General features: G+C 43.0%; 2 protein-coding genes across 3 annotated transcripts; both read right to left on the bottom strand.

Annotated features, from left to right (window-relative positions):
• Nucleotides 1–92: 92 nt before the first annotated feature.
• LOC143579913 (tubulin alpha-1 chain-like) lies at nucleotides 93–2,918 on the bottom strand. Of its 2 annotated transcripts, XM_077063087.1 has the most exons (4): nucleotides 2,727–2,918; nucleotides 1,382–1,616; nucleotides 475–1,304; nucleotides 93–389 (listed from the first exon to the last, which is right to left on the bottom strand). In XM_077063087.1, the coding sequence occupies exons 1-4, from the start codon at nucleotides 2,817–2,819 to the stop codon at nucleotides 261–263; spliced, it is 1,287 nt and encodes a 428-aa protein (XP_076919202.1). In that variant the 5' UTR covers nucleotides 2,820–2,918; the 3' UTR covers nucleotides 93–260. The 2 variants fall into 2 exon arrangements, with proteins under 2 accessions (XP_076919202.1, XP_076919201.1); XM_077063086.1 differs by having other exon boundaries at nucleotides 93–1,304.
• A 3,729-nt stretch (nucleotides 2,919–6,647) lies between these two features.
• LOC143579932 (uncharacterized) lies at nucleotides 6,648–21,991 on the bottom strand. Its single transcript, XM_077063108.1, has 4 exons — nucleotides 21,766–21,991; nucleotides 21,443–21,661; nucleotides 7,619–7,684; nucleotides 6,648–6,888 (listed from the first exon to the last, which is right to left on the bottom strand). The coding sequence occupies exons 1-4, from the start codon at nucleotides 21,916–21,918 to the stop codon at nucleotides 6,742–6,744; spliced, it is 585 nt and encodes a 194-aa protein (XP_076919223.1). The 5' UTR covers nucleotides 21,919–21,991; the 3' UTR covers nucleotides 6,648–6,741.

Raw genomic sequence — 21,991 nt, 5'->3', positions numbered from 1 at the left:
ATTATTATATTCAGATTTGTTAAAAAAGAAATTGCTTGTGAAATTAAAATGATAGTTGTTACTTGAACAGAGATGCCATAACAAAATGTGAGTTCAAAAATAACAATTTCATTAAGTGGTAATAGCAACAATGATGTAAATAATCAATAAACAAGCAGTTTAAATAGATAACAAATAAAGCAAACCAAAGGTAAAACTTAATACTTGAAGCAAATAATGTCCCCAAAGCAAATCACAAGTCACTCAAACAAAACAAACATTCAACAGATAATAACTCTAGTACTCATCTCCTTCATCACCCTCATCATCTTCACCGCCCTCGGCACCAACCTCCTCGTAATCCTTTTCGAGTGCAGCAAGATCCTCACGCGCTTCAGAGAATTCACCTTCTTCCATTCCCTCACCAACATACCAATGAACAAAGGCCCGCTTAGCATACATCAGATCAAACTTATGGTCAATGCGAGAAAACACCTCAGCAACACTAGTCGAGTTGGATATCATGCAAACTGCCCTCTGCACCTTAGCCAGATCACCACCAGGCACCACTGTCGGTGGCTGGTAGTTGATACCACACTTGAACCCGGTAGGGCACCAGTCAACAAACTGAATGGTTCTCTTTGTCTTGATAGTTGCAACTGCAGCGTTCACGTCTTTAGGAACCACATCACCGCGGTACATCAGACAGCAAGCCATGTACTTTCCGTGACGTGGGTCACACTTAGCCATCATGGACGATGGCTCAAACGCACTGTTGGTGATTTCAGCAACCGAGAGCTGCTCGTGGTAGGCCTTTTCAGCTGAGATCACTGGTGCATAGGACGAAAGCATGAAGTGGATTCTCGGGTATGGAACCAAGTTGGTCTGGAATTCAGTGACATCCACATTCAAGGCTCCGTCAAACCTCAAAGAAGCAGTTAACGATGAGATAACTTGAGATACAAGGCGGTTAAGGTTGGTGTAGGTGGGACGCTCGATGTCAAGAGAGCGCCTACAGATGTCGTAAATAGCTTCATTATCGAGAAGAATGGCAACATCGGTGTGTTCCAAAAGAGAGTGAGTTGAGAGAACACTGTTGTATGGTTCAACTACTGATGTTGAAACCTGTGGAGATGGGTACACGGTGAACCCAAGCTTTGACTTCTTCCCATAGTCAACAGAAAGCCTTTCCAAGAGAAGTGAACCCAAACCCGACCCGGTACCTCCACCAACGGCATTAAAAACAAGGAATCCTTGGAGCCCGGTGCAGTTGTCAGCTAGCTTTCTGATACGGTCCAAGCACAGGTCAACAATCTCTTTACCAACTGAAACACACACAAGAAACATCAGTAAGTGTTCAACCTTTTAAACTAAAAATGGTAAATCGGTTACAAATTCATACTTGTGTAGTGACCACGAGCAAAGTTGTTGGCAGCATCCTCTTTGCCACTGATCAATTGTTCAGGGTGGAATAGCTGGCGGTAAGTACCAGTTCTTACCTCATCAATCACAGTGGGTTCAAGATCAACAAAGACAGCACGAGGAACATGCTTTCCTGCACCAGTTTCGCTGAAAAAGGTGTTGAAAGCGTCATCACCTCCTCCAACAGTTTTGTCACTTGGCATCTGGCCATCAGGCTGTGAATATAGATGATCAAATCATCAATGTCAAATCTAAACACACTTAGCCAAACCATGCAAATACAAAAACCATTCAAAAAGAACTGGTAACTAAATTACACAATGTTAATAAAAATAAATTAATAATAATACTAATATGTTAATTCAAACATTTTGCTTTTCATTAATATCAAGTTTCAAAACCACCACATGTTAAGACTTGAGAGAGATCTCTGTGAATATATTCCAATTAGGCAATTAAATATACAGCTATTTTCAAATTAAGCCTTTAAACAAACCAAATGCTCATAAAACAGTTTGACAGATAGTTTGTTTATTTAATACATAATCGAACATCAACAAAACTTTTTGTCCATTGACTATATGTCCATGTTCAGTTGAAGTTAAATAATCAAACACGAATATGCCCCCGTCCATGTTCATTTCCAAGCCTAATAGCTACAAATCTGAAATATGATATAAAAACAACCATAAAATGATCAACCTTAAGTTGAATAAAAACTTGAGCACTGGTTTAATGATAAAGAGTGTATCATTAATAATATATCTATGCACTAACTTGTAGAGAGTAATCCAAGTAACTAAATAAAAAACAATAGAAAATCCAATAAACTATGCACCAACTACATTTAATCAAATATCCAGATCTACAGAACAGAATAATAAACAGCATACAAACATCTAGTTTGAAAACACTAGATCTACAACCAATATCCACATTAGTAGTCAAATCTAAAACTAATAAGCATAATACTCATAGCTTCAGTAACAAAAACAGCATATCTATAACTAATATCCACATTACTACTCAAACCTACAACTAATCAGCATAAACGCATAGCTGCTGTACTGAAAACACCAGATCTACAACCAATAAGCATAACATCCGTAGCTACAGTAACAAAAACACTAGATCTACAAGTAATAAGCATATATTCGTAGTTACAGTAACAAAAACACCAGATCTACAACTAATATCAACATAACTAATCAGATCTACAGTATAACTAAACAACTAATCGGTAATTAAGCAGTTACATAATAATAATAATAATAATAATAATAATAATAATAATAATAATAAAGAGAGAGAGAGAAGAAATGGACCTGAATTCCATGCTCAAGGCAGTAAAGCTCCCAGCAGGCGTTTCCGACCTGAATACCGGCCTGACCGATGTGAATTGAGATGCACTCTCTCATTTTCTAAACACAAAAAGTCGAACGGCGTTTATTAAGACGCCTTTCAAATGCTAAGTTAGTTGAATGAGTTAGGGTTTCTGAATTTATAGCTGAGATTTAGTTCAGAGTGAACATGGGTAGTTAACCATGGTTACTTGGTTGGCTTTTACATTTTTAAATTATTATTATTATTATTATTATTATTATTATTATTATTATTTCTTTCTTTTCTTTTGCCGCCCACTGTCAGAGACAGATGCTTTGTTTGGCCTTTACTAGCTTCCCATTGCGTCCCTAGACTATATGTTAATGCCAAAACCACCCTTCGAAGTTTTCGACTCCTCTTATATGCAGTATTGTAAAAATCCGACTATGCGCCAATTAATCGCTAGTCTCCACCTCAATGATTAATTTTGGGATAATCGGTCAATTGTCAAATCCGAAAAAAATCAGGATTAATTGGACTTATTCGGTCTTTTTTCTGACGAGGTTTCAACCAAAATCGACAGCGTTTTCCAGCAAGATTCCTGATAACTTTTTGTCAGAATGTGTTTGTGTATATATAAAAATGCGTACATGCATATATAAAGTTCAATCCTAATTAATCGTTAATCCCTACCCAATTGCTTGACTAGCAACTGGAGATATTTACAACACTGCTTATATGTGTTTGTTACGCTAAAAAAACGGAATCTGCTACTAATGTTTTATATGATATATAAGTTAGCATTTGATGTTTTTTGTTGATACAGTTCGATCGATTAGTGTTAACAACATAAACCTTATTACGGACATGCTTAAACTTGTGTAATCCAAACACCGCCCCAATAAACTCATTTTTCTATATGAGTCATTGAGTCAAGCAAGTTAACATTTTGTAAAGAGGCTTTGGTCAAGTCATAGACGGTACGATAGAGCGTCAATAGATTGACATAAGATGATAAGGATCCTCCATGAACTGTTTATGGATCCTCAACACCAAATCAAGCTCCCCCCATTATACGCATTAATTTAGGATTTAATTTTCATATTGCATCCATGTTTTCTTTTAATGTTCCACTTTTCATGCACATTAGTTAGTAGGCTATATTTTTTTTTATTTGAACTCTTGTAAATTGCCTTTGAAAGGGATCTAAAAGAAAAGTTATGACGTCTCTCCTTTCATTTCTTTTCTTGAGGTCTAACCTACTCTACGGGTCTATCGAGAGATTAACCATCTCAAATCGGTCTCTATCATAAGACCCTCCTTTTTATTCTAAGTCTGAACATGTTGATATATCGACTTGTTTTTATTAAATGGATTATACATGTCAAGTCAAACACAACAGTTGGTATAAGCAAGTTAACGATTTAACCCGAACATGGCCAAGTTCACGTAAAGATCAAAAACCTAAGTACTTTAATGTCATGATTCAAGTATAGTCAAGATTTATACCCTCTAGTATGCATGTATGTTGTGTATGTGTGACTTGACTATAAGTCTATAACATAGGTATTAACCAAAAAATTAACATTGAATGATTTAATTCTATTTGGAGCAATTCAATTTAATTCCAAAAAATATGATTTTAAAATTGGGGAATGGTCAAATCATAACCACCAAATAAAGGTTTCAGGGTCAAAATCAATATGTCATAATTGAATGGTTTCTTAAAGTTTAGACTTCCAATTGGTCCCACCTACATTAATCGAGAGGGCATCATATCATAAGTTGGTGAACTCGAATATTACCCACCAGATAGGTTAGAGGTCAAAATCAAGAAGAAAGACACCATATTTATTTTGACAAAAATTTAAACTAATGGTCTATGTTCTAATATTCTATACGCGTTACACATAAGTTTACATATAAATTTAAGCGAGTATGTAAACAAATGTTAAGGAATATATATAAACAAATGGGATATATATTCATGTTCTTTTGTTTAAGTAACGAACAAAAGTTCATATTTATGTTTTTTCTGTTTATTAAATAATTCATAATTCCCACCAAACAATTTGTTAGAGGTTTAGTTTGTTTACAAACCTATTTGAATTCATTTCTTCTTAAATAAATCGGTCTACTTAAACAAGAAATATTTATTTATAGTTTTAAGAAGCATTGATGAAACACCAACCACGAACAGTTATAGGTGCACAAAATACCCGATTATGGACCCAACCCAGAACCGGTTCCTACTCGTACCCAACCCACGGGTATGGCCTGAACTGGGTTTCTCCCTGGACCTATATCCGGAACCAAACCCAATCAGGGGCGGACCTATTATGGTGATAAGGGGGGCGGCCGCCCACCTTAATGTTTTATCTTCTTTAAGTATATGTGTGAGTTATTTCAATCGCTCCCCATGAAATTTTGACACTGCACCCCATTATCGAACCTACTAGAGGATCTATGTGAAAAGAGAAGAAAAACTTGTGAATTTTAAAGTTTTTCTTGGTAATGTTTAGAAAAGATATGAAAGAATATGAAAAGAAAAAGAAGATGAACAAGAAAGAGAAAGACATAGGTGACTAACATTGCTTTTATTAACTTTTCATTCAATTAATAATAATTGTACTTTACTAGTTCAGTATACTATTCTTTTCTTTCATACACTAAAGATTTAAAGAGTTCCTTTGGTTATTATAGTTTACGTTTTACATCCACTACAATTATAACATTTAAAACTTATTTTTATTGACTTTTAATTTTACATGTTACCGTATGTTAATTTAATTCAAAAACCATAGTTTGATTTTAGCTTGAGTTATATCTTTCTTCATTTATTTGTTGCTTTATTTAATATAATTCTTATAGTTTATATAGTTAGATGCTATAAATTTCCGATTCATTTTCACTATGTCATATGAAAAAAAATTCTTGAAAAAACTATAACCAATCACTATAAGTTAATCCAACTATTTTCATTGATAAATTAGGCTCAATAATTATTAAAACATTTAAACAAATATATAATCTACGTTCGTATTTGTTAATTAATAGTTCATTGAATAATTTATTTGTTATATTATAATGAACGATTCTAAAATATAAAACTTTTAGAAAATAATGTATTGACATTATATTTTTGTGATTGATATGTAATGATGACTTATATGATTTTATTATGTACTTGTAATTTAATTTAGTATTAGTGTATTACTACTTTTATTATGTGTCCCGCTCTGTTCCGACCCGACCCGAGATTCGCTTACCATTTAGTGACACAACCGACTATTAAAAACTTCCGCCCCTCACTAAAAAAATTTCTGGGTCTGCCACTGGACCCAACCCAGACATGTAGGAACTTGTTTCACGTTTACCCAGTCAAAACCCAACCTTACCGGAAACCCAAAAAAACCAGACTAAGCCGGTCAAATACCCGACTATACCAAGAACCGGTTCCTACCCGACCTGGTTTCGACTTTTATTGACCATACCCGAAACCGGTTCTAAAAATACCCAGTTTTTGCACCTATATAAACAGTAACAAAATCTATGTAAAAGGTTGTTATCTGTTTCCTGTCTGTTTGATGATTATATGAATGTCCACATCTTATCTACATGCATACTGGTGACTGCCGTAGTGCTGTTATTATACAAAGTCAATCAACAACCCCTAAATAAAACAAAAATGTATTGGTCTTTCACTTCTTCCCAATTCCATCAGCAGGAACCATGAAGATTTTAACTTGCTCTCCATGGGGATTAACATTGGCTTATTAAATTTCATATAAACTCTTTTAAATTTCACAAATATCCTTCTAAATTCATAATATCGGATCCAAAATACTATATTTACCCATTATTTATAAAAGTATGTATACGCTCCATTCGTTTATTCGTTAAAACATAACATATTATAAGTTAATATGGAATGGGTAAACATGATATTTTCAAAGATATTATAGAAATTAAAAAGTAATATGAAATTTAAATCTTTTATATGAGGATATATATGAGTCAAGCTACAGGCTGAGTACCATTCCAAGCCTGATTACCATCATCAAAATTGTTTGTCCTACCATCCTGAAAATATGATATTCCGGTCCATACCCCACGAACAACTAAAATGCTCACGAAAACTACAGTTCCAAGAGTACAAACAACCTGCAAAAAGGTGACAGGCACTAAAACATGATTACCAGTTAATCACTAAAATAGGCTCGTTTTCGTGTTTCAGTTGGTGCTAGAATACTAGAATAAGGTAAAAGAATCAAGTAGCTAAATATTAAAGGTGACAGACCCATTTAGCCATGAATGAGTCAATTTGGGTGTGTTTAATTTCAAGCAAGCAACACAAGACAATTAAAAAAAGCTTACTAAAAGAAACAAGAACAACACGTTAAAGAGTCACCAAGAGTCCGTTTTTAATGTATACAACATTGAAAATCCTTGATAGATTTTATTAAAATATTAGAATTACTAATGTATAATATTCTAGGAGATATAACTTCATTATTATACCTCCTATGACTAAGAAATATATTAGTTGCCTTCAATATCTTATTATTGTCGACAACATTGCCACATAGTGACTCTAAAGGATATAAGAAAACCATTTAGAAACAATCAAAATATTACTACCCTTAGTTACACACATATTTCAGGTTAAAAATCAAATTGGGGGCTAGAAATCCTAAGTCGACAAACCAGTCAAGCAAAGAGTTTTAAAAAAACAGATACCACATGTATCTCAGATAAAAATAACAAATATGGTCTTGATATTTACCCTATAGTTACAAAAGGACTAGATGTTTAGCAACACAACTGAAGACAAGGTTTATTAAAGTGAATAACTTACACGAGAATGCATATAGAGAAATTTGAAATGCCTTACCTCAAGAAACGCCTTTAGAATCCAGAAAAATGCTAGAATTATAACTCCGTTAACAGAGAATCCTACCTGTATAGGATATAATAAGTTAGTGAAGAGGTAACTCAGAAAAATTAGGTGCTGCCTATCATATAACCTTCGATCTGGAACTATTATATGTCCAATGTTCAATATTGAAAAAGTATGAATCACTAACTTAACTAGGTTCATGAATGGCTTAAAAAAATAAAGATGACACTTGGCGGCTATAAACTACGCAAATATCCGAAGAATCATACGATACCATAAACACAAATTTAACGGAAAACCGAAGTTCCTAAATTCACATAGTAATAGGAGTGCCGTAAAAATCAGATATTAATCGCTAATCGTACTCTACTCTACAAATGTAATTCTATGTAACCAGAACCAAAAATCGGTAGATGGTCCAAATCGGTCGTTTGGTTTAAGCATCGATATCTACCAGTTCAAGCTTTAAGCAACAAAAAATGATCAAACTCGAACAAGGGCTCAAAATGCTGAGGTTTGTAAAAAAGCAACAAAAAGTTATCAAATTCAATGTGTGTGTATAAAAGTTTGAAAAATTACATAAAAAAAGGTCCAATCTGATTAATCCCGATTAAATCCTATTAATCGCTAGCCAGTGGCCGACTAGCTCCTGCTAAGTGTAAGAATTCCTGAAAACATAGCAACCTATTAATCGGTAATAGCCAAAATTCTACACATACATATACTTAGGGGTGAGCAATAACCTAATCGTCAACCGAAACCGAACTGAAAACCGACGGAACCGAACCGAAGTAACCGAAAACCGAAATAACCGAACCACACCGACCTCTTCATATTCATCATATTTTCCAGCCTTTTTTCCTCTATTTCTTGTACTATACGTATTAATAGTTTAGTACTATCATTTTCATGTATTTACATCTCCAATTCATGTACTAATATGAGTAATTTCTCTATTTCTGAAGAGGTAGGTCCCAGCACAGACCAGTTGGTCCCGCAAGACTCACCTTGAACAGGGACGTCTGCGCAAAGGCCATCTGCTCCCGCAGGACCCACCATGCTCATAGAATCTTACGCGCAGTACGCAAGCTGTACACGCAGGGAAAGCCTCCCAATGGTGAAGTACCCCGCCTGTTCCCGCAGTTGCGGATACAAGCCATCAGGGAAGGCTACCCGCAGACAGCAGGGCTACACGCACAAGACACTAGCTACTTCAGTAGTCACATGAAGGAATGAGCAAGGCGGGAACAATCCCGCCTAAATGAGCCAGTCTGATTCTGAAAGATCTTTTGTACTATACCTACCAAGGTATGGATAGGACAGACGATCTGACCAGAACAGCCCATGAGCCAATCACAGGGTGACAGCTCACCGACAACAGTGCGAGGAGGAGCACCCTCTAGTACTGTTTGTCACTATTAGCCGCTGCCTACTCACCAACCCTTACTGTGGGGCATGCGCAGCCTACAGTTGGTGGAATAGTGTTACTGTTGGCCGTAACCTATTCACCAACCAGCATGGCCTGCGTACAATCCACAGTAGGTGGGACGTGCATAACCTACAGTTGGTGGAATAGTGCAGCCGACTTTGTTACTGTTGGCCGTAACCTACCCACCAACCAGTATGGCCTGTGCATAGACCACTGTTGGTTGAACAGGAATACTATTCAGCCGGCTGTACCTTCTAGGAAACCTACCTTCGGCTATAAATACTCCAACATCTTGGAATGGTAAGATCATCTGCTATCCAGTTATCTAGCAATCTCTTAATATACACTTATATTCAGAGCAATCTAGTCTGATTCTCACGCCGGAGGTTGGTCACAAGGAGGAACCCCCCCCTTCTCAGTGACGAGCTTACGGTGTTTGTTTTGCAGGTCCCCTGAAGAACAACCGTCTCTGTCGGACCTCATTCTCGTGGGAAACATTACTTAACCCCCAGATTATCTATAATCTGTACCGGGTCACTTAGTGTTTCTTCATTGGCGCCATCCGTGCATAAAAGCTAGAACTAATTTAGTTTTTTCGAATTTTCTGAAGAAATGGTTAACGTTACTCCGGTCCAAAGGCCAGTAACCGACCAAGAAACCCCGGTAACAACCCCAGCAACTGGGGGGAACACCGGCGGTTATACAATCCTTACGAACACTACCCCGACTACCCAAGCCGGGGCAAGTGGAGTAAATATTCCACTGGGGTTCACCAATACCCAGCTGGAAAAACGAACGAGGGTCCCTCGCCAAACACTAGATCAAGTGAAGGCGTGGGCCGAAGAACGTCAGAAGGAATTCCAAGCTGAGTTGGACGAACGCTTGCGTTCAGTTCAACAGGCTGACGAATTCGGCAGTACTCGCCAACACCTCATTATGAACAGCGAGGGCGAGTACTCAGACGACGAGAGGGAGGAGTCCGATACCGACGCAAACCCTCGCCATAAGGCGAAAGGGAAGCGTAAGGAAACGGACTCCCAGCCAAAAAGGAATTTTGGGGAAGCCTTTAAACCAACAAATGCGGAGAGAAACCCGCGTGACTTCTCCAAAACCTTTAGACCAACTGCTACGAATGCAGGAAAGTCAAAATTTGCGAGGGACATTGCGGAAGCAATCGCCCCAAGAAGTGCCAAACAAATGTCCAACATTGGCACTTATGATGGTCTATCCGACCCAGACGACCATTTGAACAGGTTCATTGCGGGGGCTACCGTCAGTAACTGGACGGAACCCACGTGGTGTTACATGTTCCAGATGACTCTGGTCGGAGCAGCCAGGGCATGGTTCGATCGTTTACCGGTCCACCACATATACGACTGGGCGGACTTTCAGAACAAGTTCAGCCAGCACTTTAGCCAACAGAGGAAGTACACTGAAGAGCAGTGGACGATCCTCAACTGCATAAGAGAGGAGGATGAATCTTTACTAGACTTCATCACCCGCTTCAACTCCAAAAAGCTAAGTCTCGGCAACATAAGTGAGGATCTGGTTCGCGCCGCCTTCATCCAAGGCGCCGAATACCCAGAACTTATCCGCACATTGACGGGTAAGGATGGCATGCCATCAACTTGGGATGCCATCATGACGGCGGCAAAGCGCTTTGCCGAGACGGAAAAGCAACTGGGAAGGGATCTTCCCCAGAGTACACACCTCTACACGCAGAGGACAAGGGAGAACAACGTTAGGACCGCCCGGCAGAACAAAAAGAGGCGGCTAGGTATTTGGCAGTCAAGGGTAAACTTTGACACCTCATCCAGCTCTCGCCCTCTTGTTGGCGGAAGGGACAACACACACCCTTCAAACCGAAAAAACCGGTGGACACCACTCACCAAGAGCGTCACGGAGATATTTGCCACGGAAAAATTGCCATGGCCAAAAGCCCCATTGATCCGGCAGAAACCTAATGCGGATCAAAGCAAGTCCTGTGATTTCCACGGGACAAAGGGTCATGGTACTGAAGAGTGCACATCCTTGAAAGACATTGTTGAAGCATTTGTCAAGGATGGAAGACTTGCACATCTCGTGGCATCAATCAGGAAGGGAGGAAGGAATGACAACCGGTACAGATGTAACGGACGAAAGCCCGTCGATATCAGCATCAACATGGTTCATGGCAAGGTCGGAGGAAGAAAAAGACGAATGACAGAACCATGCGCGTGGAAGGAAGCTGAGGTGCGCTTCCCGCGAGTGCCAGGAGGCCCCAGCAAAGAAGGCCCCATCGTCATCAAAAGCCAGCTGGGGCATTACATCACTTCCCGCACTCTTGTTGACAACGGCGCTTCGTCAACAGTGATGTACAGGCAGTTCTTTGACAAGCTGGATGATGAAGACAAAGAACGCCTGGAAACGGTCTACGCTTCAATGGAAGGGTTTGACGGCAGTACGGAAACCCCCCTGGGTATCCTATCTTTCCCCGTCACTCTTACAGATGGGAAACACTCCCGCACAGAGGATGTGGACTTTGTCGTGATGAGGAAGCCACACCACACGTACGACATCCTCTTCGGGAGAGACGGAATGGCAAGATTCAACGCCGTGGTATCTTCAGTCCACGGCATGATGGGATGGCCAACAGCTGAGGGTGTAGCGATGATCACTGGCATTCCCCAGGTATGCATCGCATCTGTCTCATCTAAACCCAAACCAAAGATGGCTAAACCAACCATAACCGAACCAGAAAAATGGGCCTTCAATGGCAAATACCCCGACCAGGCCGTTGCCATTGGACCAACAATCGTTGATCCCACCCGCACCTTACTCAAACGCTTACTGCAGAAAAACGCTGACATCTTTGCGTGGGCACCAGCTGACATGACTGGTGTACCCCGAAGTAAGGCGGAGCATAAGCTCAAGTGCGATCCGGCTGTCACGCCAGTCGTACAAAAGCGCAGAGTAATGGGGCCTGAACAAACTAACGCGTGTAGAACCCAAGTCAAGGAACTCCTTGACGCAGGCATCATACGCGTTAGTAGATATCAAACATGGGTTGCAAATCCCGTAATGGTACCGAAGAATGACAAACAATGGCGCATGTGCATAGATTTCAAAGATTTGAACAAAGCATGCCCCAAAGATTGTTATCCGTTACCAGAAATTGATCTTAAGGTGGATTCGTTGGCACCATTTCGCCTTAAATGCTTCTTGGATGCATATAAGGGGTACCATCAAATACACATGGCCGTAGATGACCAGGACAAAACCGCATTTCGGACGCCCGATGGTACATTTTGTTATAAAATGATGCCATTCGGACTTAAGAATGCAGGGTCCACATACCAACGACTGATGGACAAAGAGTTTCATGCCCAAATCGGGAGAAACTTGGAAGTCTATATGGATGATTTGGTCATCAAAAGCCCCGAGCCAGAAGCGATGTTGAAAGACATTGAAGAAACTTTCAACACGCTCAGAAAGATAAACATGAAGCTCAACCCGAGCAAGTGTTCATTTGGGATGGAAGAAGGGAAGTTCTTGGGAGTCATTGTTACTAAAGATGGCTTCAGAGCGAACCCTGAAAAGGTCGAAGCCATTGTTAAAATGGAATCACCTACCACCATCAAACAGGCTCAGACACTGAATGGACGACTAGTCGCACTTAATCGCTTTTTGGCAAACCATGCGGATAAGTCGTTTCCTTTCGTGTCAACATTGAGAAACTGCTTAAAGAAAACGCACTTCCGCTGGACACCAGAAGCGGAAGCAGCTTTTCAGGAGATTCGGTCACGCCTGATCGAACTCCCAACACTTACAGCACCACAAGCGGGAGAGGAGTTAATCCTATACCTTTCCGCAACAGATAGAGCAACCGGGGCAGTCCTACTAATAGAACGAAAAGGCATCCAGATGCCAATCTATTATGTTAGCCGTGTACTAACAGACGTAGAAACCCGGTACTCTACCCTCGAAAAATTGGTCTTAGCACTTATACACGCTTCACGCAGGTTAAGACGATATTTCCAGGGCCACCCAATCACCATTCTCACCAACTTCAAACTCTCAAACGTTCTAGGCAAACCCGAATTATCGGGACGTCTAGCCAAATGGGCAATTGAATTGGGAGAATATGCAATTAAGTACAAGCCAAGACCAGCCATAAAAGGCCAGGTCCTGGCCGATTTTATTGCAGAAGTCCCCGCTTCGCGGGAAAAAGAGTGCCAGGAGGAGGCTCAACCCTCCCCAACACAGGACATCAATGATGTCTGGCGACTCTACACTGATGGAGCAGCCAATAACGAGGGTTCAGGCGCAGGGTTAAAATTAACCAACCCAGCAGGCCAAGAATATACTTACGCTATTCGGTTGGATTTTCCAAGTACGAATAACGAAGCCGAATACGAAGCATTTTTGGCCGGTTTGAGAATTGCGCGTAAGATGGGAGTGAAAAATTTGGAAGCCCACGTGGATTCCATGCTAGTGGCCAACCAAATAAATGGGACGTACACGGCTGTAAACGACACAATGGCTCTGTACCTCGCCCAGGCAAAAACCCTTATGCGTGATTTTAATGATTGTAAAGTCATACACGTCAAGCGCAGCGAAAACAAATCTGCGGATGCGTTAAGCAAGCTTGCATCACTAGCCTTCACCCACTTGGGAAAGGACATCCGCATTGAACTCCTCGAAGCACCATCAGTCCCGCACAAGGAAATTTGTGTCATCCAAACCGGTACAGAAACGTGGATGACACCAATAATAAATTACCTTGCAGCAGGAACACTACCAGAGTAAAAAACACAGGCAAGAAAACTACGCTGTAAAGCACTAAATTATCAGCTCGTCAACGACATCCTTTACAGACGTAACTTTCTTGGTCCACTCTTGAGATGCGTGGACAACCAAGATGCTGACTACCTCCTAAGGGAAGTACACGAAGGCATCTGTGGAGTACACGCAGGTCCTCGCGCTGTTGTAGCCAAGCTAAACAACGCGGGATACTTTTGGCCGGGGATGCATACGGATGCACTGGCATACATCAGAAAATGCAGGTCTTGCCAGCTTTACGCACCCAACACGCACCGCCCAAAGAATGAACTTGTTCCAGTCACTTCTTCATGGCCATTTCAGAAGTGGGCCATCGATGTGACAGGCTCATTTCCTACAGCAGCAGGAAATGTTCAGTTTCTAGTGGTAGCCATCGACTACTTCACCAAGTGGATAGAAGCAAAACCTTTAGCCCAAACAACCGCGAAACATATCAAAAAATTTATTTGGGAATTTATTATTTGTCGTTTTGGACTTTCACAGAATTTGGTGAGCGATAACGGCACCAACTTTGCTGACAAGAAGCTACAACAGTAGCTAAAAGAACTTCAAATCACCCACACCTTTACCTCAGTGGCACACCCGCAAGGTAATGGTGAGGTGGAAAGAGCAAATAAGAGCATTGTCGAAGGCATCAAGAAGAGACTATCGGAACACAGATCCGGCTGGGTGGACGAGCTTCCGCACGTCCTTTGGGCAAACAGAACGCTGAAGAAGGCCAGTACGGGAGAAACCCCGTTCAGCCTCACTTATGGCACTGAAGCCATGGTCCCGGTCGAAATTGGTCTACCCTCACCAAGGGTCTTGAGTCAGCCAGAAGACAATGATGCGGAAAGACGGTTGGATCTAATGCTAACCGAGGAACGCAGAGACTTAGCCGCAGTGCGTGAAGAAAACTACAAACGACAAATGCAAAAGTACTACAACACGCGGGTAAAACTCTGCAACTTTAATATAGGAGACTACATACTGCGTAACAACGAGGCTTCAAACCAAGAGCGCCCAGGAAAGCTGGCCCCGGTCTGGGAAGGGCCATACATCATCAAAGAAATCCTGGGAAAGGGCGCATACCGGCTCGAAAGGCTCGATGGCACTCCCATCCCAAGAACATGGAATGGAGCTCAATTACGCAAATGTTATATGTAGATCAATTCCAAAACTTGTAAAGAAAAGGCCTAGAGCCACTTCTAATGGAAATGATTCTCCTTTCATAATGTGTTTACCTTTATACTTATGAACTTCCCACTGATACCGGTATTCACCGCGTAAACGGGAAGAAGTAAGTCGTTACGTGTGGAAGGCGGAAAAAACCCGCATAAACACAACGTTAAGGGAAACCTAAACGCAGGTATGATGTAAGTAAAGTTTAGTCATCCTTGTAAGTGCAAGTGACGGTCTTACCCGCACAATCACGAACAAGGAAGCAAAACTTCAACCTATCATATACCACGTTCAAAGGTTATCCTAAAAAAAAATAAAAAAAAAAAAATAAAAAAAAAAAAGAGGAAAACCTACACGAAAGAGGAAGCAAAACTTCACACCTACTAAGTGCAAGTGACGGTCATACCCGCACAATCACGAAAGAGGAAGCAAAACTTCACACCTATTATCTACCACGTTCAAAGGTTAACTTATCCTCAAATAAGGTAAACCTACACGCAGGTCAGATGGTAAAGTTTAGCCATCCTACTAAGTGCAAGTGACGGTCATACCCGCACAATCACGAAAGAGGAAGCAAAACTTCACACCTATTATCTACCACGTTCAAAGGTTAACTTATCCTCAAATAAGGTAAACCTACACACAGGTCAGATGGTAAAGTTTAGCCATCCTACTACGTGCAAGTGACGGTCATACCCGCACAATCACGGAAGAGGAAGCAAAACTTCACACCTATCTACCACGTTCAAAGGTTAACTCATTCTAAACACTTGGAAAATTGCTAATTTAAACTTAAGTCATAACGTTTATAAAGCAAAGAATCCAATGAATCAAGCGGTCTTAGCCGCACAAAGATTTACATTTCATAAATATTCGTTACAAGAATGGCCGGGTAACTACCCGCCTACAAGAAAGTAAATCTATACAAACTATATCTATCCTAGTAGTGGGAAGGGATCTTCAGGATCAGGCTTCAGGGCCACTTCCACTTGGACCAGCGCCGTCAGTAGAGCGTGGCTGTTCAAGGTAAGCCTTAAGGATAGGTAGCCCGTCATCAGCAGCAGCAATTTCATTCACCTTCTCCACCACCGGATGCGGGAAGGCGGCGTATTGATTTACTGCTTGGTCATATATGGCTTCGGTATCTACATTGTACAAAGGGAAGTTGGATGGCTGGACGCCTTTCTCAACAAACCCTAGACCAAGCAGGAAGCCGACCCGTTTCCCATCCTCGTGAGAAGCGTTGAGGGCTGCGCTCATTGCATCGTCGTAGGATGTCTCTGAGAAGACCCGATGCACAACCTACATAAGAAAATATACAAGTGTCAGCACCCTATCTACAAAGAAAAGCGTGAAGACATGAAGATAGACTTACCTGAGACAACGCTTCTCGAAGAAGCCATTCCTTGGCAACCAGAGCTTCTTGAAGGGCGGCTTGAGCTTGGGTGCAGGCGCGTTCGGCTTCGCTTTTGTTAAGATTGGCAAGTAGAACTTCCTTTGCGGCAGCCTCTTCGACGCCCTTAAGCTTCCGCTCGGTATGGTCAAGCACGCCCCTCTGGTCCAAGATCTCCTGGAGCTTCTTGGCATCTTCCATCGCCAAGGCATCATGAGCACGCTGGAGAGCCTCTAATTTGGCCTTGAGCTCCTCATTCTCCACACGCAAAGGCTCAGCAACGGCTTCAGCCTTGGTGGCCCTCTCGGTTGCGTTCCTCGCAGTCTCCTTAGCCAGCCGAAGCTGTTCGTTAACAGCTTGGGCAGCCTTGGAGCGGGCCTCGAGTCGCGCTTGAACCTCAACCTCGAGGGCCTTGAAGGCCTTCTCCTTCTCCGCAGCAGCTGCGGACAGCTTTTGGTTCTCCTCCCGAAGAGCCCGCGCTTGGGATACTTCCTTGGCGCGAGCTGCTTTCAACTTGTCGTTTTCACGACAAAGCAGCTCGACGCGCGGCTGCATCCGGGCTTGGAGAACTCGAAGCTCGTTGGTTAGCCTACCCTCCTGGTAGCTAGCCATGGCTTCCCCCAACGCACCATGGGGAGCAGCGTGGCGAGCCCAGTCCACGCACTCCACAGGGGTACGAAGGGTTGTTCCTCGGCGTATGTTCCATCGCGGAACATACACTTCATTGAAATCCGAAACTGCAGAAAACAAAAAGCAGTTAGGAAAAGATGATAAAATATATAAGTGAAAAAGGGCCAAAGGAACCCTACGCACCTGTAGGATCAATTACAGGCCGATAGCCGCCGAACCCATCACCTGAACCCAATGGAAATCCATCCAAGAGGTCAGGCAGATGGGAAGGTGGCGGAAAGATGCGAGAAGCCCCACGCGTACCTGAGGGTCCGGCCGTCGTTGCCGGGGGCATGGTAGCAGCCGCCGTGGTCGCCGCCGCGGTCGCTGCCGCAGAATCCGCGGCAAAAGTAACCGCCGGCTCTGTGAAGGATGCTGTAAAAATCGCACTCACAGCCGGCGGTGACGTCATCTCGGCTGGAACAGTCGGCTCAGTATGAGCAACTGAACCAGCGGAAGCAGGCGCAGGCGCCTGGGTCGACGCCTCAGGTAGGCTGACCAAGCCTACCGTCATTGGCGGAGAGGTTGTACTCGGCCCCTCACCCTGGAATGCGCCAACATCCACACCTGCGTAAAGAAGAAAAGTGTTAAAAAGACTTGAAGATTAAACTACGAAGATAAAAGCTAAGAGAGTTGTACTTACAGGTTTTCTTCAGCTTGAACGTACGGACGGGCGGGGACGAACCCGATGGAGCCGGTCTCTTGATGCCGGTCACCGTCGTCGTCATTTGTTCTCCAGAGGTAACAGTCGTAGCCTCCGGAATAGTGGTCTTCTCACCACCGGGCTTCCCCCCCGCCTCTTCACTATCTGACTCAGTGTCAGATAGGAGCACTGGATCGGCTGTGGAGGCCGCCTTCTCCTTCCCTTTCCCGCCGGCAGCCCGCTTCTTCCGCACTAACGGAGGACCATCTGCGGATTCCTCAGAAGAAGACAGGGTGTAAGGAATTCCAGCAGCGGGTACAGCACTGAGGGGTGGAGGAGAGAATAACGCCTTACCTGGCCGCCGGTGGCTCAGCATCTCGTGGCCTAGCGGATAAACCTCCACAAACCGATCCACTGTTTGCTCCAGGATGGGCAACTCGTTCTCATCAAGAGCACGAGTACCCATCCGCACAGGATCGTCAGCTTCCCGCGGGTACAGGAGCGACTCCAAATTGTTCCCCTCTGAAAGAAAAGAAACAGTTAGAAGACAAACTCATATCAGCAAGAAAGACAAGACATACCATAAGGAGTAGAGTTCAAACCATATTCGAGAAGGATGGGAACCTGAGACGCCTCCTTCCATACCCGGCTCATCCCCAGCATCACCATCCCGGACTCCGCAAACCGGTAAACCGGAGATTGGACCCGGGATATCTTTGCAAACCATTCCGCCTCCTGGTAGTTGGTGGCGTGGTGGCTCGGAATTGCTTGGCCATTTTTAAACTTCATGGCAATGGGGATGGCGCGGGCAGAAATGTATAAGAACTCCCGCTTCCACGATCGGAGACTGCGCTCGGTCGCGCAAATCTTCAAACCCTTGATCCGGGTTGTCAGGGTGTACCACCCCTGGATGCACCTCCAAGTATAGAAGGTCATCAGGCGGTCCACATAGGGCTCAATGCCCAGAATCCGGCACACCCACTCGAAATGGCGAATCTTGGCGATCGCCATGGGGTGCAACTCGGTCAAATGAACACCGTGCCTCTCAAGGACACGGTAAACAAACTTCGTCAATGGGAACCTAAGATTCCCATAGACAAAGAATGCTGCATAAACCCCGATCTTGCCTCGGGGGGCATCGTACACGGTCTGATGGGGTTCAGGAAACTCAGGCTCGAAAGGATCGAGCATGAACTTCCTAACAACATACCGGTACTGATCGCCGGGCAGAGCACACTGGCACTCGCCAGCAGTACTCCTGTCATCGGTGGTAGACTCGAGATCATGTGAAGACATCTTGCAGAAAGCGATTTCGGGAAAATGCTTGCCTGAAAAGAGGAGTATTTGCCGGAAATCGCTAAGAAGAAGAAGAGAAGGGTGAAGGTGTGAATTAAAAAGGACCCTCTCCCCCTTTATATACTAATCGCAATTAATGCGGTGAATTTAATGCGGAGGAGAGAGAAATCAAGGGTGCAATGAAACTATGACGCGTGGCAAAAAGCAAGCTGGCAACATCTGTAAAAAGTACGCGTGCCAGAAATTTCGCGGCCACGCGCCCGAAAATTCGTGCCCACGCGCCTGAAAAAGCGTCTGGAATGACCATGTACTGTCACGTCACCATAACTTCCTGCACGTCCTGACACAGTCAGAAGAAACTGTCGCACGACGTTTCAGATGTTTGGACTGTTCTTATCCTCACCAACCTTTCGAATTTCAAAATTCAAAATTCAAAAAGATTCAAAAGTAAGCGGGAAAATACCCCTTACCTTGGCAACCAAGTAACCATAAGACGGATGCGGGTACAGTGTTAAGGCAAAACCCTTCACATACCTAGCACCCGCAGGGAATTGAAGCCAAGAAAACCCCGGCAATAAAGTAACTATAAGGCGGGTGCGGGTACAGTGTCAAGGCAAAACCCTTCACATACCTAGCACCCGCAGGGAATTGACGCCAGGGGTACCTTGAAAGTAAAGTAACCGTAAGACGAACGCAGGTACAGTGTTAAGGCAAAACCCTTCACATACCTAGCGCTCCGCAGGGAATTGAAACCAAGAAGGATCTTTTGGGCAATGCTTGCGGAAACGGAAATAACATCCCCGCATAGCGGGAACGTCGAGAACTACATTGTTTGAGGCTCCAGGATGGAATTGGTGGTTTAAACATAATTGATCACTATGTTCAAAACCACTAAAACCTCAAGGAGAATCCACACAAGTGAGACTCAACGCTCCTGACTTGCGAGAAGGTTACATACCTACCCGCATCATACCCAAAGATCAAGCAAAAAAAAAATCGGGAATTTTTGCAAGTGACTTTAGGAAACCCGCGGGAAGAATCCCCACGGAGAACCTTAAAACTAAAAACCCTTTTCAAAACCCCTTGCTTAAAGTCCAAAAGTTCACCTCACTTTATTAAACATTCATGAGAAGAACATTGGACTGGGGGGACTTGAAGAGGTAGGTCCCAGCACAGACCAGTTGGTCCCGCAAGACTCACCTTGAACAGGGACGTCTGCGCAAAGGCCATCTACTCCCGCAGGACCCACCATGCTCATAGAATCTTACGCGCAGTACGCAAGCTGTACACGCAGGGAAAGCCTCCCAATGGTGAAGTACCCCGCCTGTTCCCGCAGTTGCGGATACAAGCCATCAGGGAAGGCTACCCGCAGACAGCAGGGCTACACGCACAAGACACTAGCTACTTCAGTAGTCACATGAAGGAATGAGCAAGGCGGGAACAATCCCGCCTAAATGAGCCAGTCTGATTCTGAAAGATCTTTTGTACTATACCTACCAAGGCATGGATAGGACATACGATCTGACCAGAACAGCCCATGAGCCAATCACAGGGTGACAGCTCACCGACAACAGTGCGAGGAGGAGCACCCTCTAGTACTGTTTGTCACTATTAGCCGCTGCCTACTCACCAACCCTTACTGTGGGGCATGCGCAGCCTACAGTTGGTGGAATAGTGTTACTGTTGGCCGTAACCTATTCACCAACCAGCATGGCCTGCGTACAATCCACAGTAGGTGGGACGTGCATAACCTACAGTTGGTGGAATAGTGCAGCCGACTTTGTTACTGTTGGCCGTAACCTACCCACCAACCAGTATGGCCTGTGCATAGACCACTGTTGGTTGAACAGGAATACTATTCAGCCGGCTGTACCTTCTAGGAAACATACCTTCGGCTATAAATACTCCAACATCTTGGAATGGTAAGATCATCTGCTATCCAGTTATCTAGCAATCTCTTAATATACACTTATATTCAGAGCAATCTAGTCTGATTCTCACGCCGGAGGGTGGTCACAAGGAGGAACCCCCCCCTTCTCAGTGACGAGCTTACGGTGTTTGTTTTGCAGGTCCCCTGAAGAACAACCGTCTCTGTCGGACCTCATTCTCGTGGGAAACATTACTTAACCCCCAGATTATCTATAATCTGTACCGGGTCACTTAGTGTTTCTTCAATTTCATATATTTATACCTTTATTTATGTAGTTATACCTTCATTTCATGTACTTAAGCATTCATTTCATGTATTTTTAAGCAAAATTTTAGCCCATGTTTAATATCGGTTATTAACCGAAATAAACCGAACCGAACCACTACCATACTGACAGACATGAAAACATAGCAGCACTTGAACAAATTACACATCTCAACTGAATTAAAGCTCCTACACTAGAAAATTAACAGTACCAGTTTGGTGGGGATATTGACAGGCAGAACCGATCGAACCGACTTTCGAGCTTGTTTCGATACCTTCTTAAACACGTTCTCAACAAACCTAATTAACAGATCCAAGCTCCGGTCATCTTGTTCATCATCATCTTCATCTTCATCCTCTTCGTCATCGTATTCTCCGGCAAAAGTCATATCAATACGATTCCGGTTCCAATTATTATTCCTATCACCTTCCTGATTCATTCATAGCTTCAAATTAATAACCTAATTCGCAATCAAATTATTATTATTATTATTATTATTATTATTATTATTATTATATAGTGTGTGGAATTAACCTGAGGACGTCGGGAAGCTTGGAGACGGAGAGTATAAGTGCGGCGTTTGAATGGCTGTTGGATGGAGATATTACCGGAGATCGCTGATTGTAGTGATTTTGGTCGGAAAATGGACGACGGTGATATAGATGCGGATGCTGTTGTGGCTGTCATGGTGGTGGTGAGCGATTTTGGACGGCACACATACACACACACTTCACTGCTTTAGCTCACGACTAATTGACTA

The sequence above is a fragment of the Bidens hawaiensis genome, unplaced genomic scaffold, assembly GCF_021521415.1.
Source record: "Bidens hawaiensis isolate Kalapana, Puna unplaced genomic scaffold, B.hawaiensis_p1.1 tig00030168_1, whole genome shotgun sequence".
NCBI lineage: Eukaryota > Viridiplantae > Streptophyta > Magnoliopsida > Asterales > Asteraceae > Bidens > Bidens hawaiensis.
Note: the sequence above shows the minus strand (reverse complement) of the source record. Positions and strands in the feature narration are given on the sequence as shown.